This window comes from Lissotriton helveticus, chromosome 4_1 (assembly GCF_964261635.1).
Source record: "Lissotriton helveticus chromosome 4_1, aLisHel1.1, whole genome shotgun sequence".
Taxonomy (NCBI): domain Eukaryota; kingdom Metazoa; phylum Chordata; class Amphibia; order Caudata; family Salamandridae; genus Lissotriton; species Lissotriton helveticus.
Genome location: NC_136063.1, coordinates 1,407,415,834 through 1,407,431,323, shown reverse-complemented (window position 1 = coordinate 1,407,431,323; position 15,490 = coordinate 1,407,415,834). Strand labels below are relative to the sequence as shown.

At 42.8% G+C, this 15,490-nt stretch overlaps 1 protein-coding gene across 2 annotated transcripts in view; it reads right to left on the bottom strand.

Moving 5' to 3' along the window:
- DROSHA (drosha ribonuclease III) overlaps window positions 1-15,490 on the bottom strand; it is a 669,472-nt gene that overhangs the window by 154,543 nt on the left and 499,439 nt on the right. For both annotated transcript variants that reach the window (XM_078687959.1, XM_078687960.1), the window contains exons 18-19: window positions 14,438-14,576; window positions 9,333-9,393 (exon numbers count right to left, since the gene is read on the bottom strand). In XM_078687959.1, the coding sequence (XP_078544085.1) occupies window positions 9,333-9,393; window positions 14,438-14,576 (200 nt within the window). The remainder of the gene's footprint in view (window positions 1-9,332; window positions 9,394-14,437; window positions 14,577-15,490) is intronic.

The window sequence follows — 15,490 nt, the reverse complement described above, 5'->3', positions numbered from 1 at the left end:
GTTCAGGTGAAGCCGGGGATGGCGCTACATACTCGTCATCTCCATACTCGTTATCTCCATCCTGGTCCGAGTGGACCGAGTGGACTTCCTGGACCTCTCCTTCCTCCAATTCTTCCTCCTCCTCGTCGTCGTCCGAGGAGTCCATCACCTGAGGCTGGGTCTCATGGTGGGTTTGGGGGTGAGTTTGAGACCGTTTTGGGGCAGACGCTGGTGTATGGTCTACCGGTGTCTGATGACCACTGTCCGCATCCGGGAATCTTTGCTTGTAGTCCTGCACAAGGAACCGCAGGTCATTGACCAGAGTCGCCGGTAGGCATATCATGGGGTGACCTCCGTGCGGACACTAGTGTGGATGGAGTGTTCCTGAAAAGTTAGGTCCTCCTGCTCCTCATCGGTGCTTTGGCACTTGACATTGAGGTCCGAGATGGAGGTAGCTGGACCCATGTGGTCATCCTCTTCGGATTCCTCACTTTGGAAGATGTCGTGAGGTGGTTGCATCTCCACTTTGCTCGGAGACGTGGTTTCCGGGGTAATTTGCGTTTTTCTAGACTTGCTAGACGCAGCATGTGTTCCTGTCGACGTCGAGTGCGTCGTCGACGGCGGTGGCATGAGGGTCGGCATCTCTACCAGTTCGGATTTTTTCCATGGTTCCGATGCCGTCTCCGACGACGAGTCATCCTTCGTCGTCGGCGTCGTCGACGACGACGGTCCCTTCGTCGACGGTTCCTTCGTCGACGGTTCCTTCGTCGACGGTTCCTTCGTCGCCGGTTCCTTCGTCGACGGTCCCTTCGTCGACGGTCCCTTCGTCGACGGTCCCTTCGTCGACGGTGTCTTCGTCGACAGTGTCTTCGTCGACGGTGTCGTCGTCGACGGTGTCGTCGTCGACTGCGTGGACGACTGTACCTTGGTCGTCGACGACTTCGATGACGATGTTGTCGTCGTCGGTACCTTCGTCGACGGCGAGCCCGCCGTCGACGGTGTCTTCGTCGTCGACGTCTTCGTCGACGTCTGTGAGTTCTTCGACGACGGTGGGCTCGTTAATGACGATGCCGTCGTCGATGGTGTGGTTCTCGTCGTCGACAGGGTCTTCGTCGTCGACGACGAATGCAGTAATATAATAGAGGAAACAGGTCTACCTGATGATGTTGAGGAAGTAGTCGTCGTCGTCGACGCTGAAGGCGATGACGCTGATGTCGTCGACACAGTGGTTGTGACAGAGGTTGTTTTGTGGGTCTGTCTGGTAGACGATGGAGCAGGCCTTTTGAAGGTGTGATCAGCCTGAACAGACACTGAAGATGACGTAGATCTTGCCTCTGAAGACTTTTTTGTCTTCGTAGGAGGAGTGTCTGAGGGGCCCGGGGAAGATACCCTAGGCCTCTTTTTAGAGACTTCTGAGCTTTTGGAAACACTGCTCTCAGAAGATTCAAGATTGTCTCTGTCCTTCAGCCTGTCCAGCCAGATGAGAAGGCGTCCTTCCCTGTCTCTCACAGTCTTTTTAGGGAAAGACCTACAGATCCTGCACTTGTCCGAGACATGATCTGGGTAAAGGCAGTACAAGCATAGCTCATGCTTATCATCCACATGGATCCTCTTCTTCCCACAGGAAGAGCAGGCCCTGAACAGGGCTTTCTTCTGTGACTCCGACATGGAAGAAGTTTGTGGAAAGAAGCCACTTACTGCAAACAGTGTAGTGAAGAATCCTTGAAGGGTTGAGAGCGAGGAATCACTTTTGAAGAAAGGTAGATGATTATAAGTAATCTTGAGCAGAGCTCAAGCTGGAGACTCCCTAGCACAACGTGCGGTAGAAAATCTGAGGGACTGGGGCTCCTCCCAGGGAGGTCCTAGAGGGAGGTCGGAGCTGATTGGCTGACTGTAAGAGTTTGGTCCTTTTTTACATAAGGACAAGGAAAGGCCACTAAGGGGAGACCCTTGGGCCTATTTTCTCTATGTATGTCTATAGGACATTACTTTTTTATTTACCGGAGGCTCCCGTCTCGACGACGGGGAATGATTCAGGCATGTGAATCTATGAAAGACACCCAAATACTGGATAACTTACTTAGTGAAGCATAGTTGAAGCGCAAAGGGCTCCAATGTAGGCAATGACTGTCTTCGCAGGGTGTGTGCGGAGTTGTGGCAGATAGATAACAAAATGGTGGAAAGAGAAGAGGGGTTAGGGTGAAAGGGGTAGAAGGAGTGCAAAACGTGGCCATCTTAGAGTGGTGAATAATGGAACATAGGTGAAGTGGAATGAGAAATACGGGTGTGCAGTTTATACAAAGCATACAGCAAAAACAGGAATAGGTGCATCAACAGATGCCCAAGTGGGCATTCATAGGTAACAACTTAGTTCTGTACGGTCATTAAGACCAAAAGGTTTTTGGGATTGCAATCTGTACATCCATGATGTTTCAAGTTGTAGGAGGGTTTTGTTGTTGTCTCTCCCTTCAATTTTGGGGACAATTTCCAACACTAGATATTTAAGTTGTGCCACACTGTGGTTTGCTTCATTGAAGTGGATAGCGATGTTGGATTTGATGTTTTTCGTTCGAATATTCGACTTGTGTTCATTAAGTCTGGTTTTGATTTTCCGACTAGTTTTTCCCACGTAGGTTTTGCCACATGGGCACTTTAGCAGGTAGATCAAATTGGCGGAATCACAAGTAGCGTCGACATTGAGCTTAATCTTGAAGCCTCTCATTGGGTGGCTAATAAAGTTGCCTCTGATCACATTGTTGCAGTTACTGCAATGGTGGCATGGTCGTGTGCCCGTGTGTTGTATAGGAATTGATTGACTATCGTTTTTCGAGAGAAGCTCCTTGAAGTTCATAGGTCTAGTGTAGGCAAAAATTGGGGGATCTTTAAATAGTTCACCGAAATCTGGTTCAGAAGATAGTATGCGCCAGTGTTTCAAAATAATCCTCTTGTATTTGCTGCTAGAGGTGGAGTACCTCGAGACTAATACCATTCTGTCTTGGTTGGTTCTCGGTTTGTTCTGCAAAGCTACTGTGGGTGGGATGATTGCGGTACGATCAATCGCTTCCTTCAAGATTGTTTCTGGGTAATCTCTTTCTCGAAATCTAGATGCCATAGATAGAATTTGGTTAGTTCTGGTGTCGGAGTCTGACACAATCCTGTTGATCCTTAACATCTGACTGTAGGGTAAATGTCTTTTGAGGGAATTCTGATGGAAGCTGCTAAAGAGCAGAGCATTGTTGCGGTCGGTGCTCTTACGAAAGAGGTTTGTCTGTATTCCCTGGGGGGTGATTTTGATAAGAACATCCAGAAATGCGATTTCATTGTGGTTTAGATTCCAGGTGAAGTCAATTCGATCATCTTTGGAATTGAGTTCAGTAAGAGCTAATTCCAGGCTCTCCTCGGTGTTTTTCCAAATGAAAAGTAGATCGTCGATATAACGAACATAAAATTTAAGACTGTCCGTCCAGATGTTGTTTTGGTAGATGAAGTTGTTTTCAAAATTCCCCATGTACAGGTTAGCGTAGGTCGGCGCTGCACAATTGCCCATGGCCATCCCGGACAATTGTAGGTACCATTTCTCCTCGAATTCAAAGTAACTATGATATAAGGTGTATATCATTAATTCCAGGATGAAAGGTTTCAAAGAATCATCAATGTTGGATTGGAGTAAGGCTTGCTCTACGGCATCAATCCCTCCTTCGTGGGGGATGGAGGTGTACAAGCTTCTCACATCCGCTGTACACAGAATGAGTTTCTCATTTTCAAAAAGTTGGAGATTAGACAATTTGTTAAGTAGTTCCGTGGTATCCTTGATGTGGCTAGGTAAATTCGAGACCATGGGCTGAAGGTAACGGTCAATGAGTTTGCCGGTCGGTTACACTGCTTTCGTTATTCGGCTCATGGATACTGCCATGGAATTATTCTGAGACGCCATACCTGGTTGCGCCTGACATTGCTGAAACCAGAGGCGCAGCAGAGAGTCGCCAAGTTGCCGTTCTCTGGGTCGACGCTCTTTGGTAAGCATGCGGATGAGGAGATGGCCCGCATGAAGCGAAGGCAGAAACCCTGATGGCTGCCGGGTTAGAGAAGCCAAAAGAGCAGAAAAAGACCTTCCGTCCCTTCCAGAGACGTTTCGGTGCCCAGGGAAGAGGGCAACCTATTCGATCCTTATATATTAGGATCTATTAATTATTTGTACATTTTATATCGAGGTTTTTAAATAGTCTGGACTGTGAACACCTATGTGGATTAACCCGATATTCCCCATACACAATGATCTTTTTGTATTTACAAAGGAAAGTTCGGGTGGTAGGCCTGCTAGTAAAAGAATTGATGGTTGGTTCAACCCTGAATTTAAATCCGCCAAGAGGGCCATCCAGCTAGCTATTAAGGCCCATAATCAGCCAGGGGTTGCCCAGGTACGTAATAAATATAAAACTGTAATATTAAAAGCAAAATGAGAATTTGCAGATAAAAACTGGCAGGACCTGGTACTAGCAGCTAATTGCAAAGATACTCGCCTGTTCTGCATATCCTTGCAAAGGGTAACATGGACACTCCAAACACCCTTAGTTATCACATTCAGCCAGAGGTTTGGGTTAAGCACTTTACTACTTTATATTGTAAGAACCCAGGAGACGATTGCATTTACAGTACAAGCACTGAACACATTTCTTCGAACACTCTCCCCGCTATGCCTACGACCAACACAGTATTGGTCTTTAGTTTGGATGAGACTGTGTCAGCAATATATAGATTGAAGGCAGGAAAGGCCCCTGGCCGATCAAATACCGGGTGACCTTTACAAATCAGAACCTATTGTATGGGCTCCCTACATATACACCCTAACAAACTGCATATCGGCTGGTGGGGCTATCCCTCCAACATGGAGGGGAGTCGAGATAATCGCCATACATAAGAAGGGTGACACTTCTGCCCATCCAAGTATAGACCAATCAGTCTAATAGACAACTTGCAAAAATACTTTGATCGTCAAGTTCTGGATAAACCCAAGAGCTGGATGGATGAGAAGAAGGTTCTGCGGGCTCTGCTCCAAAATAAGCACGTGTGACCAGGCTTTTAGATTTACTCTGCTGGCCTGGAAATATGTGCTATTGGGAAGACAAAAGCTCTTCGTGGCATTTACTTATTTCCACAACCCCAATGGGCTTGCAAATCCTTGTGGATAAGTTTTTGGATTTCTGCAGGAGTTTGGAACTAAAAGTCACAAAGACCAAATTCATGGTGTTTGGGAAATCCAAGGGCAAATCAAGAAAGGTTAGGGTCACACTGGAACCTTTGGAGCGGGTAAAAAGCTTTGATTACTTGGGGATAAGATTGAGTGATACACTAGGCTGGGAGCAACAACTGGAAAAGAGCCATTTAACTCTTGTTCATAGGTCAAAATCTATACTGAGACACTTTAAGCAGTCTTATACTTGATCACTGACTTAAGCTCTTGAAGTGTATCGAGCAAAAAGCTCAGAATGGTGCTCTGTATGGAGCAGAGATATGGGGGGTATATCAACATAAATAAATTGACGATATCTGAAAATATCTTTGCTAGATCACTCTTCTCAGTACTTATAACTACTACCCTAATTCCACTTTTCTTCAACCTTGGGATGAAAACAATTGGTGATATGGCGTCACTGAAACCTTTACTGCACTGGCTGCATTTGTGGACAATACCACAGATTTCTGATTATTGCAACTCCCTAAAGGAGGTCTTGAAGATAAGTGGTGCTAAAAGCCTCCCTTGGTTTAAGCATATTGTGAGTTGGTTTACAACTCTTGGTATGATAGAATCCTGGGAACATCCAGAGAAGGCAAACAAAGCAGATTGTTCAAAGTTGAAGATCAGGTATTGGGCGGTCGTGGAAGAACGTTATGCCACTAGGTCAGCAAATGGCCAATTAACCTCACAGTTTTTATGTGTTAAGCCATGCCATTCATTCGAACCCTTCCTGGACCAAATCATGCCCCCAATTGCAAAAAGCTTATACGTTAGATTTAGGTATGGTAACCTTTTACTATGGTTTTCCAGAGATCGGACCGCAGGACTGTCTTTAGAACCTTGTGCTGCATGTGCTAAAACTTTGGAGACAGAAGAGCGCATCCTTTTTTTCTGCATAAAATATCAAAAGATCCAGAGGAGATGGATACATCCGACCTGCTTAAACATTGGAGCCAGGCAACATCAGGTTCCCAAAAGAATCCTGAAAACTGATACCACACGTCCAATAGTTTACGAGGTCAGTCGGTTCCTATTGTCGTTCTGGATCAAACGGAAAAAGCTTCTGCACGCGGTTGGTGGCGATTGTTAATATCAAAATCAAATCCTTGTGATTCAAAACTGATTTGCTGGCACAAATGAATTGTATGCTGTAAGCAAAAACTTTATTTACTGCTAGTTTAGTGCTGTGCTTTTTAATTGCATGCTGATATATGTTATTAGTTGACAATTATTGTTAGAATTTTAGCTATGCCTTTTTTTATCTAATTTACATATGTCAGATGACTTTTTATATTTGTTTAAATTACTTTTAAAATTCAAGTATTGTTTGTATTTGCATTTGTACACTTAAATGTTTTTTTAAATATCAAACTGAATAAAGTTATACAACAAATAACATTTTTGGGTTGCATAAGAATGTTATAAAATGTGCATTAAATTCCAATTGAATGGATGCACTTTTGTGGTTTTTAAAGACTGGAATAGTGTTCCAGTATGGAGAAGAACAGCAGAAGGCATATTAAAGGCTTCTATTTGAGGCCCTTCAATATAGAGAAACAACGTGTTACAGCTGTCTATTGAAAATGTTATGGTTTGGGTGCAGGCTATCCTCAAGAGTTCAGGGTAATTAAGCCTTGCCTGTAAGCCCAAACAGGAATAAGGAACATAATAAAAGAAAAAGAGCTACTTTTGTCAATATGCAATGCAAAGCATTTCAGGCACTGTCTATTGCGTTCAATCAATAAATCAAACCAGACTTGTAAAGTGCAGCTAAACACTCGTATGGGTATCCAGGCACGGAGAGTCCTGCTACAGAGGTAGGGCTCAGTTGAACAGTCAAGTCTTGAGACCTTTCATGAAATCCAACAGAGGATGAGGTCAGAAGATGAAGGGGTAGTTTGTTCCACGACTTGGCGGCAAGGTAGGAGAAGGAGCAACCTCTGCTTTTCCTTCAACCGATGTGAGGGGTGAGGGAGAGGAAGATGAAGCTCAGGCCTCTGCCAGGTTGGTGGAAATTCAGGCGGTGGTTGATGTATGCTGGTCCTTGTTTGTGTATGGCTTTGTACACGTGGATCAGCATCTTGAAGTGACATCTCTTCAGAATGGGGAGCCAGTGGAGCTTTCTGAGATGGGGTGACGAGGATTCGCTAGGGGAAGTCTACGATGAGTCTGGCCACTGAATTCTGTATAGTCTGTAGTCTCTAAAGAAGGTGCGAGCTGATCCCTGAGTAGTGTGCGTTTCCGTAGTCCAGCCGACTCGTGACAAGGGCTTAAGTGACAGATCATCTGGTGCTGATGGGCAGCCATTTGAAGATCTTGCGAAGCATGTGAAGAGTGAGGAAGCAGATGGAAGAAACTGCGTTGATCTGGTTCATGGGGAGCTTGGTGTCCAGGATGATGCCAAGTTTACGAGCGTGGTCTGTCAATATGGATCCTAGCTCAGGCCACCAGTAGTCGATCCATGACTATTTGTTTTTCCTGGAGACGTTGACTTTAAAAAACAGATCACAATCTAACTGAATGCCGTGTCACCCAGGAATCAGTTATAAGCAACTTAGAATTGCACACCAGAGTTTAAAATGGCAGCAGTACAAGTTGTGCTCAATGTGTGAATTAACTACTGGGAAAACCTAATGCCACTGCTGATTGCATGCCATGATTAGCAGCTAAGTGACATCAGGGCTCGATAGGGTATTATAGAATCAGTGTTAGATGTGCAAGACGGTGCTCTTAGAATCACAAAAAGGGTGCCGAAAGAGGGTGCAAGCAAGGATGACGTGCTATGCAGAATTAAGCAGATGTGCTTAAGATGTAGGATACAGACAGTGTTTAAAGGGAGTAATGCTAGTGAGATAGCATACACTTGTTTCACATAAAGGGATAAGACAACTTCTTACAGAATGTGCCAATCAGAAATAGTGGCATGGATTGTTAGTGCGACAAATTTAATGGTGGACAAGAATCAATTCACAAAATGTTGGTGAGCCTGTATGTTAATATGAGAGTCTTAAAGACAGCAGCTGCCCTCTGATAATTTACGCTACAAAGTTGAATTGTTAACAAGGGGAAGTGTTGGATGTATACCAATAGGGGTTAATAAAGGTGCAGAACACGGTTGGTGAGAGTAGAATAGCAATAAGGAAGCTGAAAAGGCCGGAGCTTTAAAATGTTAAACTGGAGTAAGGAGTTATAGGATTTAAACTTGGGGTCTATGAATAGAAGTATTGGGACATACAGTTATGCCAAGCTGTGGGAAATAAAAAACTGTAAATGGACAAAGGGATGGAACTGCTGGAAATTGAGATGAGTGTTGAGGTGTTTGTTGGGATTAGTTGGAGCAGAAGACAATGAGAGAACAGCAGAGTGACAGGTGGCTCAGAGCAGTTAGTAATGGAGGATTGGTTACCTGTTTCTCTAATAAGGAAAGGTGAAGAGAATGTGTGTGATGACGCAGTTGATCACTGCAACTGGCGAGATTATGAAATGACTAGGAGACTTAGGACAAAAGAACATTTTTGTTGAGTTAAACAGTTTTGGACATGCTCAAGAACAGTGACAGGATCCTTAGATTACCTGGAAATTCAGATGATTTCCTTATGCATGGTTTCTTGATGGACATACGATTCCTTAAATGGAGAAGAGGCGCTGCTTAGGCTTTTATTGCAACTGGTTGTATGCATCGAAAGTTGTCACAAGTGTTGTTTACTTCTCTTCAAGAAGGAAATAAGTACTGTCATGCCAAGTTCTGCTTGTATGCCAAGGACAAGGTCATTGATATTTAGTGGGGAGGGGTGTCTTAGGGTGACTGTTGCAAGAGTTGACGAGAGGACCACAGACTTTTGAGTGTATTTATTATTTTTATGACTTTTTCAGAGTAAGAAATAAACGTTTATCTCATATTCAAGAGCATGGGTATTGCCAGGGATTGATGATCCTGGGGGTGAATGACAAAATACTCTTGACTTCACATTTGTAAGATATATTTAAGCTCCTGCATGCTGTGAACCTGTCAATAATTGAATTTGTTTCAAAATATTGAGATTAAAAAGAAAATGAGCAAATTAAAAGCCTCACAAACAAGCAAACATATGAGAGGAAGAAAAGTTAAATCATTTACTTGGAAGGGGATGGATCTTCTTGTCCCAGTCGTGCCATTATATTGATCAAAGTATTAATACCTGTAAAAGAAAGCATTGTGGCAATAAGTACAAGTGCATGCCTTTTTACAGTGAAAAGGTGAAAAAAGAAGGGGAATATGAAAGCATGACATGCGAAAAGGACAAGGGCATTTGGGCAAGGAAAAATTTACCATAATAACTGAAGAAATTGGTAATGGTAGTTTGGGAGAGAACAAAGAAAAGGCATGAAGAAGCAAAAGAAAGAAGGAAATGTACCTTAATGGGGACAATCTTCAATTAACAAAAGGTTTCGAGGAAATATAAAATTACCTACATTTTTACTGCAATTTGTCAAGGATTCACAGGCATGAATCTATCCCTTGTAGAGTGCTCTGTAGCATAGTATGAACATGCAAGCATTTTAAATTGGTGACAGTGCCAATTTAGTATAATATTCACTTTTACGTTAATGTGAAATTGCCAGCCAACAAGGTGTACAGGCACTTGAATACATTCTCACTAGAGGCATTGACAGGTCAAATTTCAAAGCATTAATGTGTATCAAGCATAAAGAAGAAAGTTATAAGGGAGGAGGCAGGATTGTGTGTGTAATCTGTTAAAGGTGCCTATAAAGAACAAGTCGATAACTTCTTCAGCATTGGATTGCTCACAGATTCACATGCTTAAATAAGACCAGAGAGGATGGCAGAGGTGCACCGTAACTGAACAGGTTTCAAAGCACTGGCCGCCTTTCTCTAGATTCCCCTCTTGCGTGCACGTCCGGGCAGTAGTATTTTGTGGAGCTGTAGAAGCTTCTTCCATGTCGCTGGTCTTATAAAGTCCGCAAGGGAACTACAGCAGAAAACGCTGCGTTAACTAGCCTTCTCCAGGCTGACCTCACTGTGCTCACAAGCATAGCTGTCAAATGAAGAGTTGCCATCACAACTTTCCCTCTCTCCATCATTAACAGCGACACGTGTGACAGAAGGCCAAATGGTCCCGGGCTCACTGTGTCACTGGATTCAAGCTAGCCTGGCTGATGAGGGGGCGATACCCTGAAACCGGTCCTAGGATGCTTGTTTCGGGTCCAGGGAGGACCTGGCTTAGCCATTCAGTCTGGACTGTTCCCATAAGGAGCAGGGTCTAGACTGATTTGCATATGGCTGGGTCTAAACTGGGGAGGCATGGTGAGCAAAAGAACGATGGATTTAACCCAGATCCCTTGACTGGAGGGTGAATGCTTGATTTGTCCCACATTTCATCCATCATTTGTGTCTCTTTTGCAGGTCACATTTCAAAGCATTAATATGAATCGAACATAAAGAAGAGTGCTATAAGAAAGGAGGTAGGATGGTGTGTGCAATCGGTTTAAGGTAACTATAAAGAAAATTTGTTTTTACGAGTTAACTTCTACAGCATTTGATCATTCATAGATTCACATGCTTGAATCAGACCAGTGAGTTTGGAAGAGGTGTACCTTAACCGAACAGATTCCGTAGCACTGGCAGTCTTTCCCTAGATCCCCCTCTTGTCTGCACATTAGGGCAGTAATACCTCACGAAGCTATAGAAGCTTCTCCAAGTTGCTGGTCTTATGAGGTCCACAAGGGAACTACAGCAGAAAGCCCTGCATTAACTAGCCTGCTTCAAGCTGACCTCTCTGTGCTCAGAAGCAAAGCTGTCAAATGAAGAGAGTTGGCATCACAACTTTCCTTCTCTTCATCATTAACAGTGACACGTGTGACTGAAGTCCAAATAGGACTTGTATATAGAGAAGATGTAGGTCTGTGCACCAGTTCTATCTTGGCTTAACAAAGAATTGACCATCAGCATGCCATGATGTTCTTGTTTTTGGAACTAAAGCATTAAAGGAATGCGATCTGTCTTGATTTTTTCCAGTGCAGCTTTAAAACACTGAAGGTATGTCTGGCGCTCCAATGGAATGGCCTAATTTCCGATAAAGAATATCAAGTCGTTTTTTCCTTGGTGGACCAGTAGTGGAAGAAACAGCTCTTGTAAGTGTGTGCTGCAACCATCTTATGAGACATCTTTAGTAAAAAATGAGCTGATCGAGAGGATCATTGAGCAAGAATACTGCAGGGCAGGCATCCTCCTACAATACAAAGCCTTTTTTAAAGCAGGAATCTGTGTGACTATCATCCGAATCACTGTCTACATGCTTTCATTGTTTGATCCGATTTTCTTGAAACACCCTCATGAGCAGACACCAATGTAGGATGAGAGGAATGCATGTGGACATTGAGTCTATAAAGAACTAGCTACCCATTGTGTTTTTTTCCAGAAAGTTCTAACTTGGGCAATTCATTTGTGCTTCCTTGTTTTGAAAGAGTCTGCTTTGGATTGCTGGACGGGTGGTTAAGCACCCAAATGATTCAAATATCTCCAAATTCCTCCGCAAAGTCGATTTTCCCAATTCAGTGGATTGCCCAATTCTTGTCAAATGTTTTAACTCAGAGCATGGTGGCACATGCTTTTCTGGATTCTGCTTTCAGATGTGAGTTATAAAAAGTTTGTAAGATCTAAGGTACGTTGTAAATGTAACCATGTACTCGGTGAAGATCATGGCTGAAAATGCTAGCTCAAACAAAAGCAGTCAGCATAAATATTATAGACTGACTGTACAAATCTTGTGTATCTTAGATGCTTTGAATTAGCGGGCACAAAGAAGAATGTGACCTGGAGGTCGGTGAAATCCAGGTATACTTTGAAGAAAGATTGGGTATGCAGGATTATCATACATAAGATTGGTTTCCAAAGGTATCTTGTTCAGCTGCCAAGTTTAAAATAGGCATTTGTTCCTCTGGTCTATAAGCACCAACCTGTATTTAATAAGCAAAAACTAAATTATCTGCATTGCGTGCTTCTGTGATTGTTTTGCCAATGGATTTTTAGAATTGATCAATGTGTGGTTGTAGTAAAAGATTCAATATCTACATATCTGGAATAGTTTTGTTCCAAACCTCCAAATGATTTGAAAAAAAAAGTTACTTACCTTTGAAAAAGCTCTACCTAACTGCAGATTCCTCACATTCTGAATTCTCCACAGTACCAGACTTGATTCAGAAATGTCCATCGAGCTCTCACACACAGTCAGGTTAAGCAGTGAACCTATGTGCTGGAAACACAGTCACATATAGGCGCCACCCGTGTGTGCTGATAACAGTTACTTCTTTTACACATTCTGTGTCTTCAGACATGGAGTGACTGACAATTGAGGAAATAACCATTAAGTAACATTTAACTTGAGCCCTTCTTAATAACCGGAAAGTCACGCCACAGAACGTGGATGTGGGCGGGCAGTGAGGAATCTGTGGTTAGGTACAGTAGTAAGGAACCTTTTCTTCTGATGTGTACTTCTAACTACATATTCCTCATCTTTTGAACTCATAATAAGGCATTTCCTATAAAATGGCAGTTGGCATCAGGATGTTTTTTTACAGAAGTAAGATCTGAAGAACAGAGGGGACAAAAAAGCCCATTCTGTGGACCTGAAAACTGATGCAATCATCCTTGGTGATGGTGTGGAAGGATGCCTATTTAGCATCCTAGCAGATGTCAAACACTGAAACCCTCCCTGCCAACACAAGAGAAGGTGGTTTTTGCTCTAGTGGGATGAGCCCAAATGCCCTCGAGGCACTCTCTTTCCTGACCAAGGCATTGCTCAACGGTAATTGCTGCTGTGGAGTTAATATTAGTTAATATTAGTTTGAAACTTATTCAGATATCGTCCATCACAGATTTAGGGTGGCATACATGGGGCTGCATGGTTCCTTAACGGTCTTGGTGCCACTAATCCTATAACAGACTGAGACGTTCTCTAGAATCTCGAAATGTATATAGGTGGTGGAGAGGCTAGTTTCCCTTTCGGAAAGGATCATCCCTATTCATCCTGGTTCCCCTATTTGTCTGATCTTTTCCTTCCAACTCCTTCCAACATGTCCTCATTCGATGAACTAAGCAGTGTCTCATTTTCTCATTAAGGGAAGAGGCCTGCGGTGGAGGTTTTTCTAGAATGTCAAGTTATTTAAGTATAGTGGGGCACTACACTATGATCTCAATGTGGATATGGAATCTTTGCAAAAGAGTAATGCGTCATTTGCTGGATTGAGAAACAAAAGTCAGGTGACGTGAGCTATAGGTGGATCTGGAGGTCATACCCCGGCATAGAGAGTATTGAGGGTTGTTATAGGCTTGTTGAATACATGTATTCTCTTCACTCAGTTTCCTTTCTGAGGTCCTTGAGATCAATACTTGTATCCTATTTTATGAATTGAAAGTGTCTCTGGTCCAGGATCTAAGTAGAGTCTGAGTTTTTTCTCTTCAAGGCCATCATTCTACCTTTCCTCTTTAAAACGTAATAAAATAAGAGGGCCACTAATGAACTTCAACAGTTGCACTGTAACCAGGTGGGATAATGGACATGCCGGCAACATTACGGGGTGATATAAGTGTAGTTGGTAATACTTTTGGCATTAGGGCAGGCACTGAAAGCAAAGATTGTTCTCACATTCAGTAGGCTGATAGCACATGCATCAGCAAGGAGATAGCAGATGTGCAACTCCTCGATGAGTATGTTTCTTAGTGAGCGAGAGCTTGTTGATGGCACTGGCAAGTTTGTTGATTAAGAAGCTTTGTGGTCACCATGACCCCCTGTACCCTATACCCGACTCTCTTCTTTTCACCCATTTTGTGTTTTCTTGATACCTTCCTCCCATATTTTCAAATATTTGTTTTTTAAAAAGAATTTTGAATATAGCCAAAGTCCAGGAGGAATAGGAAGTACGTTCTGTGAATCTTGGATATTACCAATGTCTCCTACTAGATAGGCAAGGATGTAGTATAAGAATGGAAAGAGTGAGGAGTTGGAAGACCAAGCAGGAATGGGCTGTGTGTAAGCGATGGAAAGCTGATAAAGGAAACAATAAAGACAAAGTGAACAATAGCGTGACCATATTTAAGTAAAGCAACATTAGTATTCACAAAAAACCCATATTCCAAATTATTCAAATCGATGAGGTGCCTTATTACAGATAAGTAATACAAAAGTATGTTTATTTTAAGTAGCTCAACATTTGTGAACATACCCCTCTTTCTTGTGTGCAAGTAATGAACCTTCCTATCCCCATACTTTGGTTGTCGAATTCCACAATTCGATAGAGAGTTCCTTGCGTGGTCAGGGTTCATGCCAAAATTCAAGTGATGGCTTGGATGAGTCATTGCAAGCTGAAATACAAAGAATGACGAAACAAACTGTAGGCAGTCTTTCAGTACTTCTTCATTCTGGAATACCATTTGCTTCATACGCGCGCATTCCTACTGCAGGTTGTATTAGTGACATTGTGTATCAACCCCCTTATCCATGCACAGTGTGCGCCGTTCCTACTTACAAGCGGTACTAGAAAGGCTGTTCTATGTTGCATCCGTTTCATTTTCTTTGGAAACCAGCATATTATATTAGATTTAAATCGAGAGTCTAATCCACTTCCTCTGGAGGGCAACCACTAAGGATCCACACTATTCTTGTGATGTAGAGTGTGACCTGGATTCAGTTTAAGGATCTTGAAAATATGCCCTCTTGAACTTCCATGTTTAGCACTCTTATTGGTTAAGTTCACATACCGAGCTAAAGAAGATACAAGCAATATACCTCTAACATCGAACTTGGGAGACCATGAGGTTGCATGCACTGACTTTAAAAATTGCAAATTGATGCACTTGAAAAATTAAAGGCCTAAGGTAACCAATACACTGGGATTTCACAAATGAGGTTTCACATGAAAAAAAGCTAAATGTGTTCTCTTGATATGTGATAAGAAATTATTAAGGAATGACAACATACATATTCTGCAATTAAGGAGCAAGAAATAGAATGGAAGGCTGGAGGGTATGCTGCAATTAGTACACAATACAACCGGCAGCTGCATCAAAGAAAATATCTCAGTTATCCACAGTTTAGGTCATACTAATCAAAAACTTAGAACCACGCCGCAAATATCATGCATTTATTAACAGAAAATATTGCAAAATGGGCAACTTATTTCTGGCATATGATGAGCAATATGGAAGGATTTATTTTAATCCAGCCTCTTTGCTATGGTAGAGGTTAGTATAGTACAATCACTGTTAATGTGCAGGTG